The following is an 18,127-nucleotide window of genomic DNA, read 5'->3' as shown; positions in this document are numbered from 1 at the left end:
TACCAAATACCCCTAGGGTTAAATTGACCTAAATGCATGTTTGATCGTTGTTATTTATCGCATGCCATGTTGTTATTATCGATGCATGGAATGGGATATTGACGGAGGAAGTACTGAAAGTGGCTTGTCCACGTCTTGGAGGCTTTGCCTCAATTCTTGATAATCGAGCAGCAAGGCCGCAATGTGGAGTGTTAATTTGGGTGGGTTGAGCTATTCCCCATATGGAGTGTATGGCTGGTACGGGTGGAGTGTAGTGGTTGGTGGGTTGAGTAGTCTCCCAAATGGGCTTGCATATGTTTACTTGATGTTGCATGTATTTTGAAATGGGCTTATGGGCCATCTTGTTATCTGAATAAGGGCTAAGGCCTAGTTTATTGTAATCTGAAAAGGGCTTTGGCCCAAGATCACTATTACCCAAATGGGCTTGCATATGTTATTGATGTTGCATGTATTTTGAAATGGGCCTATGGGCCATACATTATCTGAATAAGTGGCTAAGGCCCGCTTTATTGTAATCTGAAAAGGGCTTTGGCCCAAGATCACTATTACCCAAATGGGCTTGCATATGTTATTGATGTTGCATGTATTTTGAAATGGGCCTATGGGCCATACATTATCTGAATAAGGGCTAAGGCCCGGTTATTATAATCTGAAAGGGCTCGGCCAAGACCACTATTACCGAATAGGCTTAGGCCTAATAGGCTTGAGTGACTTGGGCTTTGAAGGGTTTTCCTTACACACCGAGTTTCCCCAAACTCACCCTTTTATTTTCATCCACGCAGAAATCCCCAACCATAGTGGGCTTGGAGTTGTGAGGGAATTGGAGTGGCCACCGCTCGAAAGTTTGATTTTCTTCGGTGAATGGACATCCTTTTATTTACATTTGAAGTTTTGGGCTTTTAAATGTAATAAGGCCGCTTAATTATTTTTATGGTTTTAATATGTATTACTAAGATAGGTAATACTTATATTTAACTGTTGAAACTGGATAGCTTTAGGCGCGTTTTCAAAAACAACAGTTGATTTCAAAATAACACGACAACAAGCAAAGCTTCCGCAATGAAAGTATTTTTCCAAAATTAATCACTTTTCCTAAAATGACTTAATCAAATCGGTTTTCCTAGAAATATCCATGACATTAAGGTGTGGCAATGGCGGTATGCATGTCTAGGATTGGATCCGAAGGAGCTTGGTACTTAGCAATCCGATGGACTCACCACCTCTTTTCCGGTTTCCTACCGGTGCATAGCTTCCATTCACTTTAACCCTTAATGAATTAATCTTTGAACATCAAGTACGATTTTCGGACTTAGAAAGGAAATTTTTTTTTACGTTTTTGATGTGGCATGCCGGATCCGGCCATAACTTCTGGGCCGGGTTTGGGGTGCTACATATCAAGAAATAGGAAAAGTAGTCAAATATGAAATTGTCATGATAAGAAAAAAAAAGTAAAGTGACCACTATAATTTGACAATAGTAGAAATGATATCCTTAATAGCATTCTTTTGCGAAAGAATTGATAATTGAACATGGTGGGGATATTGATCTTGTGAATATTCAAGACAAATAAATACAAAGTTTCACCATGTGATATAGATAATTAACATAGATACGTTGAAAAGTTGAAAATTTGGGATGAAATACAAGCCCATAATATTTTAGTTACTCATGATGGAAACTCGACTCAACGTTTGGTATAACATCAAATCTTAAGTTCAATAAGACAAAGTACATCATCATTATGTGATTGCTAGCACTATAAAAAACAATAATATCATATCAGGATGAAAAATGCTAAGTACCTGTAATGATAAGGGAAGGATGAGTATTATACTCTTAATAGACCCATAACATAAACGTGTTAGAGTGTTATAATTATGGGAACAATCTTGAAGGGATCTACCTATGTGAGTGGAAGTGAGGCCACTTCTAGAAACTCAAGGGCTTAGCTCTGACAGCACTCATGAAAAAAGGCTACAGACATTTGGTCATAATAGTGTCCTTGAAAATTGTGCATTGACTGGTGTTGAAAAAAAGTAAAGATTCAACTGTAAGACACCTTTATTTATGCAATTGATTTTCAAGATTATCAAAATCTAGAATATTTTGAAAATGGGGGAGGTTGTTGGAAAATTTTCAAAAAAATATATAGTGTTTAAATAGTTACAAATGAAAAGGCACAAGTGATCCAAAAATAATGTCACTTAGTTATTAAGCAAGAGCTATCACAATACCACTTAATTATGTCTCTTGTCACAAAAAATTATATCACTTAATTAATAAGAAAATGTCATAATTATTCAAGTAAATACCTATTGAATAATTATGTTTATGGATAAAGATATAACTATCCATTTGGGTAGTTATGTCCCTACGAAGAGACATGAGACCTCCTATAAATAGGAGATGAATTTCAATTGCAGGATATACCCAAAAACATAAAAACTAAAGCTCCGTTTGTTTGCAGGTAAAATGTTTTCCGAAAAATGATTTCTGGAAAATAATTTCTTGGAAAATGATTTCTGGAAAATGATTTACTTTTCTGGTGTTTGGATGAATCTATGTAAAATATTTTCTGTTGTTTGGCAGAATTCTTAAAAATATTTTCCTAAAAATATTTTCCTGAAAAGTCGCTTTTAATAAAAATTTATATATTTAAGAATTTATTATATTTTCTTTGTTTGATTGAGTTTACATTATATATATATATATATATATTAATAAATTTATATTTTAAATTGTTTTTACGTGTATTGCAATGATTTATTTATAAATAAATAAATCATTTTAAATATATAATAATACTCAATTATTAAATTAGAATATTAACCGTCATAAATTGAAAACAACCAAAGTCAAATAAAATTATTTGTAATTGTGTTATAAAAAATAAAAATAAGGATTGAATAATTATAAATTAGCTTTCAAACCACAATTAATACTAGAAATTAATAATATTATCCAAATACATAATTAGTATTACACCACATGATAACAACAATATTATCCAAGTGCATAACTAATATTACACCATATGATAACTAATATTACACCACATGATAACAACAATATTGTCCAAGTGCATAACTAATATTACACCACATTAAAAGTATCAATATCTTCAACCTTGAGAAAATTTTTGAAGCCAAATTTTTCTATGCTTCTTACTTTTAACTAAAAAAGCTTTTGCCTCAGATTCATGACTCACTAAATAATCAAAAACAGAACAAAAGAAGTCATCATCAAATCCTTCTACCTCTATTGACATCACTTCTTCAGAAAGATGTGGTGTCTTATCCATGATAAATTGTTCCAAAGCATTAGCAATTTTGCCAAGTTGTTCACCCACAAATTTAATTTGTTCATTATTGACACTTTCTTGAGCCTTTTTTCTTTTACATTTGGATGTGCCAGATGAAGATACATTTGTTCTTACCTCTTCAGTCGCTTCATTCTTGCAGTCTATAGGCACTGAATCTATGTTATCATTATCCAAATCTATGTCAACAAATGTTCTGGCAAGACTCCCTGTTGCCATATCTTTACCAACAACCAAAGCCATTTCATCATAATGATCAATGCTTTTATTCAAAATGGCTCATACTTCTTGTACGCCTGTTGGATATTATATAAAATTAGAATAAAAAGTAAAAAATAATTGACATATACTTACCATATATATACATATATTACCATTACTGCTACATCATATGTCGCTCTATCACATGTAATCATTTTTATGTTATCATTCCATCCAAAACCACTTTCACCCCGAATTGTGCATATAATCTGCCACTGTTTTTTTACAGTCCTCAAATGATTTTCCACATGTTTTGCATCACATTGGACTTGAAATTTTTCAGAAATAACTTCGACAACTCGATTAATAGAAACTGCTTTGAAAGTATTAGAAGGCTTATTTCCTTTCTGGGTCTCCTCTGCTAAAATTTCAAGAAAAAGATGTTCCATCGGTTTTGTCCACCTGAATTGCTTGGAGGTCTCTTCTTTGTTGCCCTTACCCATTCTACATTAATAATTGTCATTGTCAATCATTTCAATATCCAACAAGCTTAAAACATAATAAACTCAATATCTAACAAGCTTAAAACATAATCAATATCTAACAAAATCAAGACATAATAATTTCAGAATCCAACAAATATAATAAACTAAAATTTTAGATTCCAACATTAACAAAAAAAAAAACAATTTTAATACTAAAACATACATAACATAGAAACAACAACCCTAAGCCCTAAACCTACCTAATATTTCTAGCCATATAATCAGTCCACATAGTTTGTGCAATTTCATCTCTCTTAGCAGACCATTCTCTTGCTTCTTCTCTTTCTTCTCGCTCCGTAAGAGTTGATATTATCAAATCAGACTCAGGCTCCTCGTATAATTCTTGATTAAATAAATCACTAGGATCAACTCCCATGATATGACTATAAATGATGCAACAAGCTAAAACTATATCTACTTGAGTTTGAAAATTCCAAAATGGTTCAGCATCTAATACACGAAACCGTTTCTTCAAAATCCCGAAAACACGTTCAATAGTGATTCGTAATGATGAATGACGAAGATTAAAGAGTTCCTTTGCATTTTCAAGCCCCTGAGCACTAAACTCTTTTAAGTGATATCGAACACCACGATATGGGGTAATAAATCTATTACGAATGCCATATCCAGCATCAGCAAGATAATATTTACCTACAATTTGACAAAACATAATTATTACTAATAAATTATGAGCTTACTAGAACTATTTGGTATTTAATGTTGTATAATTCTTACCTTCCGGAATTCTTAATCCTCTTGGGCGTGAAAGTGCATCACTTAAAATACGAGAATCATGTGCACTACCTTCCTAACCAGCTAGAACATAGGAAAATTTCAAATCAAATGTAATGGCAGCCAATACATTTTGTGTCGTCCCCCCTTTACGGCTACGAAATCTTCCTTGAATGTTAAGTGGAACGGATGCACGAACATGAGTTCCATCTACTGCTCCAATACAATCTTTAAAATAAGGATAAAACTTTGGATTGTTTCTGATTTCACTAGGAATTGACTCATCAGATAATCTAATAACTAACTTATACAATTTCAAAATAGCTCTCAATACAACCCTAAAATAACGGTAAATTGTCTCAGTTGATCTATAATATCTAAATCCTATCACTCGAAACCTTACATTATGACCAATTATATGTAAAAATATAATCACTTGCTCCCTAATATTCACCGATTTAGTTGATTGTAACAAATTATTTCTACTAAGAATATCATACAAATTAAAAAATACAATCGGTCTCATCCTTATCACATCAATACAATGCTGGTCACCACTATATAAAATACTATTAATATAATTTTCCCTTTCATAATCTCTATTTACATGAGGGTCAGAAGTAATTTTCTTCCTAGTTTTTAATTTTTTAATCCAGAGAGCCCCAAAAGCTAAAACTGAAGTCACGACTCCGACAATTGCATGATGTTGATTACGATCCATCTACACAATACCACATAAATATTTGATCACTACAAAAAATACGTAAACTTTTCATAAGATCACATATATGACTAAAATTACCATGACTAAAATGCATACATATATATATATATAAAGCTTCTCAAGTAATGAGTAAAGTTACCATGACTAAAGGGAATAGAGTTAACTATCATAAAAATTACAATGATTTTTTAATAACAAAAATTGATAAAATATTTAATCAAAAGACTACTATTAGACCTAACATGTAAAAACTAATTTATCTATTCTATTAACGAAAAAATAAAATATAATCTAATTAGTAACACGAACCTCAGATAATAATTTTACCTAGGATTAATTTTGAATCTTGAGACAAAAGGAAATTAAATCAAAGTGGTCGGCCAAGGGTGGCCCAAAGAAAAGAATCATGATCATTAACTTTATTGAACGACGACTAAACGATGGAGAAGAAAGAAGAAGAAAGAAGACAGACAGACAGGTCAATTGCTGTTACCTCTTTTTACTTTTTTGATCAAAATTTGATTATACAATTTTTTTAATTCAAATAAATTCTATTTGTAATTAGTTTTCATAATAAAATAAATATTTTATTTTCAAATTAGTGAATTTTTTAAATATTATAGAATAAAGATATATTAAAAAAATTAAGAAAGCTTATAAATAAACGATTTTATTCAATTTGGTTATATACAATATTCAATTGGACTTGGGCTGTATATGTGAGTTACACTTATACATTTCTTTTAAGGTTTAGTCTTCTTCTTCTTCTTCTTCTTCTTCTTCTTCTTCTTCTTCTTCTTTATAATCAAAATTTACGGCGCTTATCAGGTAGTCACGCTGCTCCAGCGGATAAATCTTTTGCTGGAGCGAAAAACTACTTTCCTTGCACAAATCAAACTAACATTTCTTTATACTTTATCCAATCTAAAATCTAAAAATATATAATAAACTTAAAAAAGTCCTAAAATATACTAAAAACTAATTTATAAAATAAAGTGAAATTCTAAAATCCTACTAAAATAAAAAACAAATAACTTTGATATGAATGCTCCTCCAAAAGAAGCTCTTCCCACTTCGCAAGGCCTCATTTTTGCTTAATTAAATTTTTTAGGATTTGACCTTTGGCTATTGTCTTCTTTTGTTACAGTGTATTATCTCAACTTCTCATTTCACATAATGTGTTTCTCAATTTCTTTTTCATTTTTATCCATTTCTCTTCGAGCTTTCATCTTTTCTTGCTTTTGAAAATAAATCTTTTTTATCAAGACTTCAACTTTTATTAACTTTTGAGTTTTCACAAGTCGTTTCTTTTTTCCTTCACCAAGAACAAAATGATAAAAGTTCATGAGATTAGTTAATTTTTGTAGTCACTAAAGAGTAAAAGAAAATCCAACTTTGAGTAAGGTCAAAGAAATCATTCAGCAACAAAACTCCAATTTTGAAGTAGATACACAGTCAAAATCAAGAAAACAAAGTAAGCTATTATTTTCAAGAATAAAATGTTTTAAATGATAACTAAGATAAGACGCATAAAATTGAAGAAAATTTATTGGATTTAACCCAAAGAAAACAAAAGCAGAGTAATAGTAGTTTTCAACATAAAGACAATGAGAGAAGACCAAGAAACAGTGCAGAAGAAAGAATTAAGCACGTTACTAGATGATTCTGTCATATTTGGCATCTTTATTAATGAGTCAAGCAAGAACACTTAGCATTACAACTCTCTTCTAATTTCGAATCATGATATTTGCACATCAGATTTTCAAATCTGTTTTATAAGAAGAATCCAAATTTGCTTTTAACATTTCCAGTTGGTGGAGCCTAATTCATATACTTCTTGTCTTGGCAAAATTAAGATGTTCGGATCCTAAGAGTATTTGTGCTAGAACTAGTAGTGAAGCTTCTGGTTCTATAGGCTCACAAAGTATATGACACAACTAACCTAAAACAACACATGAGAACACCAGTCAAAACCCATTGAATGAAAAATGATAATCCCACCAACAACCGAAATTATAAGCCAAAGTCACTGCCGACTACCAAGAGAACGACCACGGTTTGTTAGTATGGCAAAAAAAGCAGAAACAACAAGAATAAAAAGAACCAAAAGAGGGACAACAACCACACGTCAATCTCAATCCAAGGGAATCAGAATCCATATGAAAAAGAGAATCACCAAAACCACGCGTTAATTGTATGTATGAATTAAAACAAATAAAATGCACCAATAAGAAAGGAGAGTATGCTATATGGTAAATTTATTTGATGGTATGGCTTAATGCTATATGGTAAACTATGGGATTTTTTTTTCCATGCAATCTAACAATCTTTGCATGAATACAAGGAAGAAGTAGAGAAGCATACAAAAATGGTGCCTGCAACTTTCTCAAGCAATCTTGAAGCTTGCTTTCTGCCATTTTAGCCTAAACTGGTATGCATTCTGTCTAGGAAGAATTAGAGTATGTTCTAAAACAATATTATCACAAGTCATCTGTCTAAAATTCCCAGACCAATTTATTCCTGATGCTAGGAAAATGAACTAAAAAGCACATTTTGTGTTGTTTATCTATCATATAATCAAAGATCTATGGCATGACATATGACTAGAACTTTTTTAAATTTCTTTTTTGATCTTTACTCATTGGTGCTGTTATTGAAGAAAGTGAATGCGAATTCATGAACTACTTTCTAAGAATAGTTGAAGCCTATGAAGCTGAGTCATGGCCGTGCTCATTGTGGCAGACTAACTTTTATCAATCCAAGGGAATCAGAATCCATATGAAAAAGAGGATCACCAAAACCACAACTCCACATCACAAAACCCATCACCAAAACAAAATGAAAAAGCAGAATAAGAAGATGCCATACCTTGCAAGGAAGAATGAGATCCTGAGAAAGAGGGGAAGACAGAAAACGAAACAGCAGCGTGTGTAAATTTTGCCTGAGCAGAAATGAAATGCGACGAATTAAGGAAAAAGGGAAGAGATTTGAAGAACGAAAGAAGAAGAAGACATGGAAAAATTTGAAGAATGGAAGAAAAAGAAGGCAGAACGGATGAAAAACAAAGCCTTACCTGGATGAAGAGGAGATGGAAAATGTCTTACACAATTGAAATCGGTAAGACGTTTTCCCCAAATTGAAGGGGATTTTACCCGTGTCCAGTAAAATATTTTCCCTTTGGAAAATGTTTTCAAGCATCCAAACACGGTAAAACCAGGAAAATATTTTCCGGAAAATGTTTTCCTGGCTTCCAAACGGACCCTAAAATTCATTATCAAAATATTGAGAAGAATAATATCCATGATATAAATATAAAAATTTTCTATTAAAATTCATTATCAAATTAAATTTTCTATTAAAATTTTAACTAAAAATATTAAAATAAAAATAAAAATTTAGAATCAAAACTAAAATAAATAATAAAATTAGATTAAATATAAAGATATCAATGAAATAAGGACTTAAATCATAACCATGTAACTATAAGATATTATCATCAAGATTTACATCCTCATCTTGCTCAAATTTTGGTGGCTTGTACCCTTTCTTGAACCATTCATCTTGTAGAATTTCAGGAATAGTTAAACGCTGCCAAAAAGAACATGCAGAATTTCAACCAAAATGCACGCGCTAAAGCTTATACTGTGATCAAAGATTGCATGTAATCACAAATTTTCATAGGATGAATTGAATTTGAAACTTACGTAAGAGGGTTTGGATCAAGAATACGCTTAATCAAATTCCTAGCACCAGATAAAAACCATGATGGACAGCTGAAAGAAGCCTCCCAGATCTGAAATTTATCAAGGTACAAACAATTTTAATGAAGTTCTCATCTAAAAAGACTGGCCAAATCTGTAGGGTACTTACTTTCTTAAACAAGCCTATAAGGCTTGGCTCATCAAAAGGCAAATAACCAGCCATGAGAACAAAGAGAATAACTCCGCAAGACCAAATATCAGATGATGTACCATCATAACCTTTATCTTTGAGCACCTGAAAATAAAAATATCAGATACCAGAATGAAAAGGCAAAAAAAAAAAAGAAAGAAGAGTTGCAGCAATACAGCTAATTATTTTCTGAGTTCATGAGTGAAAACCTCCGGAGCAACATAATTTGGAGTCCCGCAAGCAGTGTGAAGCAACCCATCCTCCTACATTTTCAACGTGTCAAAGAAAATAAAAGATTACACTACTAGACATGGAGCTTTCTATCTTTTCCTCCATTATTGATAGTTAACATTTATAAGATGTTACTGCCAACTAAATGCCTTGACCATCTGTTTCAACCATTTTCCCATACAAATTATTGGTTTATAAATGGATTTTACCGTTTCGCCATACGAATTCCATCATATCTTCTTACTATGGAAATTTTACCATTTTCGCCATACAAATTATTGTTTGAGATGTTCATATCATGCTGTATTTTAATCGTTTTTCTTATATATCGTATCCAAAATTATCAAATATAATGTTTACTACAATGTTAAATTAGACTGCCTATAATATTAACTCTGAAATTCATGATGACTACAAAATTCCGCTTCGCGGTCCAGAACTGACAGAACATGTCGCAGAGCACTGAACGGTGGAAAAGAAAGAAGGAAAGAAACTATCAGGCCATGGTGGATGGTTTAGACAAACTGGAGGTTACCTTGTGTCTGCGCATTAGATTTGGCGACCTTTTCTCTCCACCCTTTCTGACGAGCTCTTATTTCCCACATTGCTGTCAATAAAGTTGACACCTAAATGAAAGTGATAGCAGCAACAATGGTGAAAAAACCCAGCAGAGAGGGCTTTTGTCATGCTAAAATTAGAGGTGATCTAAAAGGCATAGAAAAACAAATGTAAAATTTCTTCGTATTAAGTTACTTAGTCCCATATTCCAATAAATACATCCATCCATGACAAAGAAACAGGAAACTGACCTGTAAAGGAAGCATTGCTCAGTCCTGCATTAATTAAAGATAGAACCATAAAATTAGCTTAATTCTACAGGGCAAAATTGCCAAAGATCACATGTAATTCCTGTTTTAAGTAAAGTCGAAGCCTTAAGGGCTGGTACAAGTTACTAATATCACATGTAATTCTAGTTCATGGCTGTTATAATGGTATTGTACAAGTCAAAAATAACTTTGCTCATGTAATGATGAAAATGCCCCATCCAAGTTCAATTAGTTGCTGCCAAACTCAAAAGAGCTCATATGACTATTACAATATAGATATACAGAGAAAGAGCAAGTTCTACCTTCTAAAACAGGACTAGTCTATTAAGTTATTGGTCATTCTTTAGCTAAAAAAATTCAATCATCATTATTTATTTAGTTGACAAAAGGCTGCAACTTACATGCTGCAATTGATTCTAAAAGCCATGTGTGACCAATGACTTGTCCACCTAATTTTGTGGCTATATCCTGTGCTTCACTAACCCTCTGCCAAATAATCAAAGAGCTTTGGTGCCTGCAAGAGAAAGAAGTTAATTATTTGCAAAAGTAACATTACCAACTTGAAAAACTAGCACACTTGAGCTCAAAAGAGTAAGACTCACATTATCCAATACCCTGACTCTGCCAGTTTTAGGACCATCACAACACCCATGGTTGTCAAGACTAATTTCATCAATCATGAAAATTTTAACACCAAAAAGAATCAATTAACGAGAAACTTCAGTACTTGCAAAAATATCATCAGTATACGAGTTTACCTTTCAGCACAATAAAACACATACGCAAGTCAAAGATATAATTATTAAAAAAGATAACTACTCAACAGAAAAATGGGTTTTATCTAATCTAAACAGAAAAAGATACAATCTTTTTTTTTTTTTAATTTAAGTTTAATTAAATATTAAAATTCTTAACAATTTAAATAGTAACTCCTACTTTTAGAAACCATTGAAGTTTAATATTTGGAACTTGTATTAGTAGCAATAATGCTTCTAGAAAAGCACAGCAGAAATAGCATCTACCTCTCACGAGTTTCATCAATACACTAAAATGGGAGCTATTTAAATCTAATTACCAAAGGACAATTTTTTAACATATGAATCTACCAAGTTGGGGGGTTTGCCTTTACAAACAAAGGCTGAACTTGGGGGAACTTTATCATGTGTGATGTTCATCTGCAAAATCAAAGTTAGTAAAAATATAAACCATCCTCTTTGTTTTGATCCTGTATTTGAACTATCTGAATTACAAACTAACAAATAAGTCTGTCGATGACTACGATTGTTCAACGTGATTATTAATCGCATCAGGGCAAGATTGTGCTTGCGGAAATGGAAATTAGAATCTTACTCTCTTTGACTGTTCCGTAAAGCCAGCACAGTACCTCATCAGCAAATGCCAGGCAGACTCCTCCCTAAAGATTGAGTTTTAAACAAGGAAATAAGTGACCAATAGCACAATGAGTCAATGAAATTGGAAAAGGGAAGCCATAAAAAGGGGAAAAAAACCAGTAATTCTACTTAAATGCTTTCTTTTGCAGTTTCTTACCATTATAGAAGGCAACAAATGTAAATTTGCAACATGGAGAAAATGTGAAATTAAAAATATTGAACTGAACTACTTTTAGTATTGATGATTGATCAATAACCCATAAAGTTTGACAAAAATCTACCTACCTAAAAACAATTGCCCAAAGAATCTACAAAAGCAATGATAATTTCTTTCAAACAAGAAGACATAAAAAGAAGTTAACTAGAATTCAAGTTTAGTCAACTTCTAAACCATAAAGAACATTAGCATACTTTTCAATTGGGTCCCCATTTGCAAAATACATTTCCTTTATCTTCAACCAAGCTTGATGACTCTTCCCAATTGCACGCTTCACTCCCAAATCCGTAGACGCACGATCGAGCCCTCCATGTAATCCAGCGCAGAATTTCATTAAGTGTTTGACGTCGTAGATTCTGTCTCCGAAGAACACTCGCACGAGTTCCAAAAACGCTTTACTCGGAAGTAGTTCCTTGAGTGCGCCAACTGCTAATGGATTCCCTAACCCTCGGCAAGGAGAAATGGTCAACAACCAAAACAAGGAAAGAACAGTAGCAACCAACACCACTCACAAGGCAAGCAAAAGTACAATCTTTAATGACATGGAGACGGTACATTCAGCTATTGGGCGGAATCCCTTCAGAAGCTCGGTATACAAAAGTGGAGAAAACCCGACCCGCATCAAAAACCCAGACAAAACCCAAAATTCCAAACGACAAGAGCCAAGGTCTTTTGTCAAACAGAAAAGAGCGCCAATAAACACATTAGTGACGACCTGTAAGAAGAACCCGATCCCAACAAAGGAAAACCGAGGTGGAGCACTTCCCCAATCCTAAACCAGCCCCTAGGTAATGAAAACCAGAGGAAAACAAAGGCATTTCCCAAATCTAGGTGGAATCAAAAAAGGGAAGCCCGAAACACTGTCCCGGAAGAAGGAAAGATTACTGATTGAGAGAAAATTTCAGAAAATTTGAGAATTTCGATGGGACAAAATCCCAAAGGGATATGCTGCCCATTGTTTTCAGAAAATTGGGGATTTTGATTTTTTTTACTATTGATTAATTTTAAATTTTTAAGTTTTTATTAATTTTAAATTTTTAAGTTTTTTATTTTTTTTATTTTTTTAATTTTTTATTTTTAACCAATCATATTTTCTTCACTAATTTTTTTAATTTTTCAAGAAAATAAAATGAAAATACCCTTAATTTTGAAACCAAACACACCCAAAGCCTTCCACGCAGGATTGTTTTCATTATTTATAGAGGCTTCATTTGTTAACATTATATATGACATATATTAAAGTCACATGAAATGTCACCAAAATTAGACATAGATAGTGGAAATTATATACGTTTTATATTTTTCAATTTAAAGTTTAATTTTTAATACATTAAAACTTTGATTCTATTATCTAATTTTACAGTTATAACAAAGATAAAATATATATTTTTAACTTTCAATATTTACTCTTTTTTTTCTCTTACTTTTCTAAAATTACATAAAACTATTCAATTTTATTAATATTTTCAATAAAAAACTGAAAAAATAAAATTTTTGTAGGAACCCAAATTAGCCCAATAACCCATTACAAACCAACCCCAAACCCAGCATTAATTAAACAAGCCCAAACTCAATCTAAACCTAAACCCTAACCCAAAAGAAAAAACACAAAGCAAGTCAGAATAAAAAAACCCTAGCCGCCTTCCCACTTGCGCCGCAACCACCCTCTGGCACCACGCCATCGACGTCAGCCCTCTTGCATCGGCCATCAACTCTGCAGCACCGTTCAACTGCTCCTGCAAGAGAAACACGCGAAAAGACAGAAACTAATAGAAAATCAAGTTGTAAAGGCTATAAAAGCCATCAAAACAAATGTAAAAAGGTCGGCAAGTCTTAATACATACATTAGTTTTAAAAAAAAAAAAGAACAATAGATCAGTACCATAGATCGTTCGAATCAAGACCGAAATAAAAAAGAGGTGATTAAATTTCTTTTCTTTTACCGAATCTGTTTTTTTTCTCTTTTATTTTTCTTTTTCTTCCTTCTTTTATATTCTAATATATATCTATATACATATATATTATATTATTAAACTAAAAAAAAATTTACCTTTTTCAGCCACCGTGGACGCCGGCCGGAGAGACGGCGGCGGTGATCCTCCTGGCTGGAGCTGGACCTGGTCCAGAGAGAAATCCCTCCCCTCTCCCTTTTTTTTTTCTTTCACTTTGCAAAATGGATTTTTTGAAGAAAATGGGCCTTTTATAGCCCCCCCAAAACGACGTCATTTTGGGGTTGGCCACTAAACCCCAAAACGACGTCGTTTTGGCCTAGCCCGTTTGTTGACCCGACCCGCTCCAAGGATCCGCGTGTTTTTCATTAAAGGGGCTAATTTCACTTTTAGCCCCTCCGCTTTTTCATGCCTCTGCAATCATGTACTTTTCAGTTTTTTAATTTAGCCCCAAAGTATGTAGCGCTTTGCGATTTGGTCCCTCTTGCTATGTTATGTTTTGAGGGGAGGATTAATTGTGTTTTTAGTCCCCCTTTGTTTTGTGCGTGTTCAAATAAGCCCTTTTACCTTTTTATTATTTCAAATTCGCCCCAAAACTTTGATTTTAAAATCCAATTTTAGTCCTTTTTCATTTTATTTACTTATTTATTTTATTTTCATTTTTTAATATTGTTATTATCATTCCTAATATTATTAATACTATTATTTCTATTATTATTATTGTTATTATTTGTAACATCCGAAATAGGGCCTAAGCGAACGATGGTTGCGAAACCACAAATCCGAGGTAGAATGTAACGGCCTAATTTTCGGTGGTGTCAAAATGGTGATTTGAGATCACTAAATCGGACAAATAAGATTGAACAAGATAGTAACTTAATATTTATGAGTCAAGTAAGAATTTAGAAGAATTTGTGAAATGGTGAAATTAGTGAATTAAAATAATTTATTAGGTCGACGGGTCAAAAATGAGGTATCGAGATCTCGAATTTGAAAATCGAGCTATAAATATTTTTATAAATATTTATGAAGTGTCATTGAGTTAGTATTAAAGTTTAGTTAGAAAATTTTGATGTTTGGATAGCTAATTAATTAAAAAGGACTAAATCGAAAATAGCTCAAAATTTGTTAAATTGTGAGTAAATAGCTTAAGTATTTAAAAGATGGATTTAAAGAGCAATTAGACCCAAAGGTTAATGGCTGGACGGTTTGGGTATGAAATAAGCAAGAAAACAATGTGAACAAGGGACAAAATTGGAATTAGCATAAAAGTTAATAGTTAAAAAATGATGTCATTGAAAATCTAGACATTTCTTCATCTTTCTCAGCCGAAACGCCGTAGCAGGTCTCCTATGCTGGTTTTTCATATTTTGCACCATGTAAGTTCAATTTTACTATTTCTTAGTAATTTTTATGTTTTTGTGACTTTTATAATTAGGTCCAATCATCTAATTCATTAGTTTTTGATTTGGTGGGTGAAATTGGAAGTTACCCTGGCTGAGTAAGGGTAGTTTATGATGAATTATTATGAAATTGAAGTTCTAATTTCATATTAAGGTTGTTTTATTAAGTCATTTTGATAGAAAATGGTATTTAGGACCTAATTGTGAGCAAAATTGTGAATTAGATATTGGTGTTGAAATTCAGAATATCAAAGGCTATGAAATAGTTTATAATGATAAAATAAAAGTGTTAATTTATAAAAATTAGTTCAATTGATGGGTGAATTGAGCGGGACTAAATTGTAAAAGCTGTAAATTTTGGGGTAAAAGTGCAATTTCGAATTTTGAACAGCATAAATTGTGAAGTGAAATAGAAATCAAATAAATGCTAATGAGTAGAAATATTTTATATTATAGATCAAGAATCCAAAGAAGAACGAGGAAAAGAAAAAGTAAAGGACTAAATTGTAAGGTTTAGTCACATTTTGTATCAAGGTAAGTTTACAGAAATAAATGCAATATTCTTTTATTTTACATTATTATTGTCAATTTCCAGCATTTTATGTTATGAAAATATTTAAAGTCGAATTTAAGGTGAAGTGACAGAGGAAAAGTGTTAGAAAGCCGGTTGAACCCTAAGAATGTTAGGATATTAGGGTTGACGAGATGTAACAGAAATGAGCCATGTAAGTCCATATTAGAAATATGGCTTTGGAGACAGGATTGAGCCATGTAAGTCCATATTATATATGGCATTGGAGACAGGAATAATTCATGTAAGTCCATGTCAAAGACATGGCATTGGCAGGATATTGATAGACAGGAACGACCCTAGTATCCTTAGTATTCCGAGTGGTTCAACGGGTCAGGATACGAGTTAAATTACAGTGAATTAACAGTAAAGGAAAAGTAGATTATACTTATGAAAAAGGAAAGGTCGTAAGAAAGAAGGTAAGGGAATAAAGAAGAAGATAGAAATTGAGAAGTAAAGAATTTTATGATGTTAGATGATATTATGCATAATTATCCATTATGTTGAATGTTGTGATTTATTTGCTTGTAAGCTTACTAAGCCTAGTGCTTAATCTCTTTATTTTCTTCTTCTTATAGTACTTATCTAGTCACTCGGGGATCGAAGGAAATGTCGGAGGCCGATCACACTATCAAAGAAATAACTCGGTATAACTAGGCGTTTTGTTTTGGGTATGGCATGTATAGAAACTTAGCTACTTTTGGTATAATATGAATAATGAATGATGTGTAAATACTTGCTAGTGATTAGCTAAGAAAATAGCTGATGATATACATGTTTATTAATATGTATGATTGAATGATGATTATCACATGAAAATTATGAAAAATGTGAAAGTAACCTAAAAATGATTCAAGTAATGAAATGATGTAACTTTGAAAAATCACTAAAAATTGTATAAACATAGTTTGAAGATTAATAATATATGAAATTAAAGCTTATTATGTATATTTTCTTATGGAATAAGCAAAATAGGTAAAAGTATTATATTTTATGATATATCTGAGTTTTAGTGAAACAGGGTTAGAGCGATTTCTGGATCCCCTATTTCCACTTTGGAAATTCACCATAAATTGTACAAAACTAATTAGAAGGTATAATTTATATGGTTAGAATTCTTGTTGAATCTAATTTTGAGAGAAACAAACGACTTAGTCATATGAATTTTGTACAGGAAGAAAAATGGTTCGTAGTAAGAAGAGGTCAGTGCAGTCGAGTTTTGAAACAGGGGAAACTTTAACTAATAAACTGTACTAATTGGCTAAGTCAAAATTCTAGAAAAAATTAGTAGATATATATATGAGTCTAGTTTCATGAAAATTTACGGATCTTAATTTCGAGTTTTGAAACTCGAGAAATGAATTTTAAGTAACCATGACGCAGAAAAACAGTTTATTCGAAAATTAAAATAAGTGATTTAGAGTTGTTTAAAAGGTAAGATAAGTTTAGTAACACCTCAAGCTTGACTCGGTGATGGTTTCAAGCGTAGCTTACATTATTAATATTCTGGTTATTAAATATTATTATTTTAATGTATTGTTATTTCTAGTTATTATTATTTCTAGTATTATTATTATATATAATATTAGTGTATGTTTTATTATATATGTATGTATATACATTTTTATATACTGATATTATTTTAATTACTTTATTCTAATAATATTATTATTATATTATATTTAGATATATATATATGTATATTTATTTTAAAATGTCTCCTTTTTTTTTACTATTATGTACATATGTATTTATCATTATATTTATTATTATATTATTTACTTTTACTATATTTTTTAAATATTATATTTTTCATATATTATGTATTTTTTATATATTATATTATTCGTATATTTTATTGTATTATATATATATATTTGAAATAATTATACTATGTATATATTTGTAAGTATCATACTATTAATATATTTTATTGTTATTTCATATATATATATATATATATTATTAGTTATATATATATTTTTATACTATTTCATGTATGTATTTTCATATTATCCTTATTATTGTTATTAATATTAGTATATGTATATATCTTTAATATATATATAGGTACATATTTATGTGACATTATTAATAGGTGTTTTCAACATTATTATTATGTATGT

The 18,127-nt window shown here is 31.5% G+C and overlaps 1 protein-coding gene across 11 annotated transcripts; it reads right to left on the bottom strand.

The window, feature by feature from the left end:
* Positions 1–2,917: 2,917 nt before the first annotated feature.
* On the bottom strand, positions 2,918–13,103 carry LOC108489271 (CBL-interacting serine/threonine-protein kinase 9-like). Of its 11 annotated transcripts, none has more exons than XR_008272953.1 (13): positions 12,273–13,102; positions 11,821–11,884; positions 10,872–10,984; positions 10,453–10,476; positions 10,179–10,269; positions 9,622–9,675; positions 9,392–9,517; positions 9,226–9,314; positions 9,029–9,109; positions 8,595–8,782; positions 8,390–8,462; positions 3,694–4,024; positions 2,918–3,615 (listed from the first exon to the last, which is right to left on the bottom strand). XR_008272953.1 is itself a non-coding variant. In XM_053020752.1 (9 exons), exons 5-9 carry the CDS (start codon positions 10,191–10,193, stop codon positions 9,103–9,105), a joined length of 291 nt encoding a protein of 96 aa, XP_052876712.1. In that variant the 5' UTR covers positions 10,194–10,269; positions 10,453–10,476; positions 10,872–10,984; positions 11,821–11,884; positions 12,273–13,102; the 3' UTR covers positions 8,840–9,102. The 11 variants fall into 11 exon arrangements, 1 of the variants encoding a protein (XP_052876712.1); XR_008272956.1 differs by lacking the exons at positions 2,918–3,615; positions 3,694–4,024 and adding exons at positions 4,144–4,716; positions 4,801–5,547 and having other exon boundaries at positions 12,273–13,103; XR_008272951.1 differs by lacking the exons at positions 2,918–3,615; positions 3,694–4,024 and adding exons at positions 4,144–4,716; positions 4,801–5,518 and having other exon boundaries at positions 12,273–13,103.
* Between the last annotated feature and the right edge of the window lie 5,024 nt (positions 13,104–18,127).

Source organism: Gossypium arboreum, chromosome 10, assembly GCF_025698485.1.
Source record: "Gossypium arboreum isolate Shixiya-1 chromosome 10, ASM2569848v2, whole genome shotgun sequence".
NCBI classification, from domain to species: domain Eukaryota; kingdom Viridiplantae; phylum Streptophyta; class Magnoliopsida; order Malvales; family Malvaceae; genus Gossypium; species Gossypium arboreum.
The sequence above is the reverse complement of the archived record's forward strand: the minus strand, read 5'-3'. Positions and strand labels throughout refer to the sequence as shown.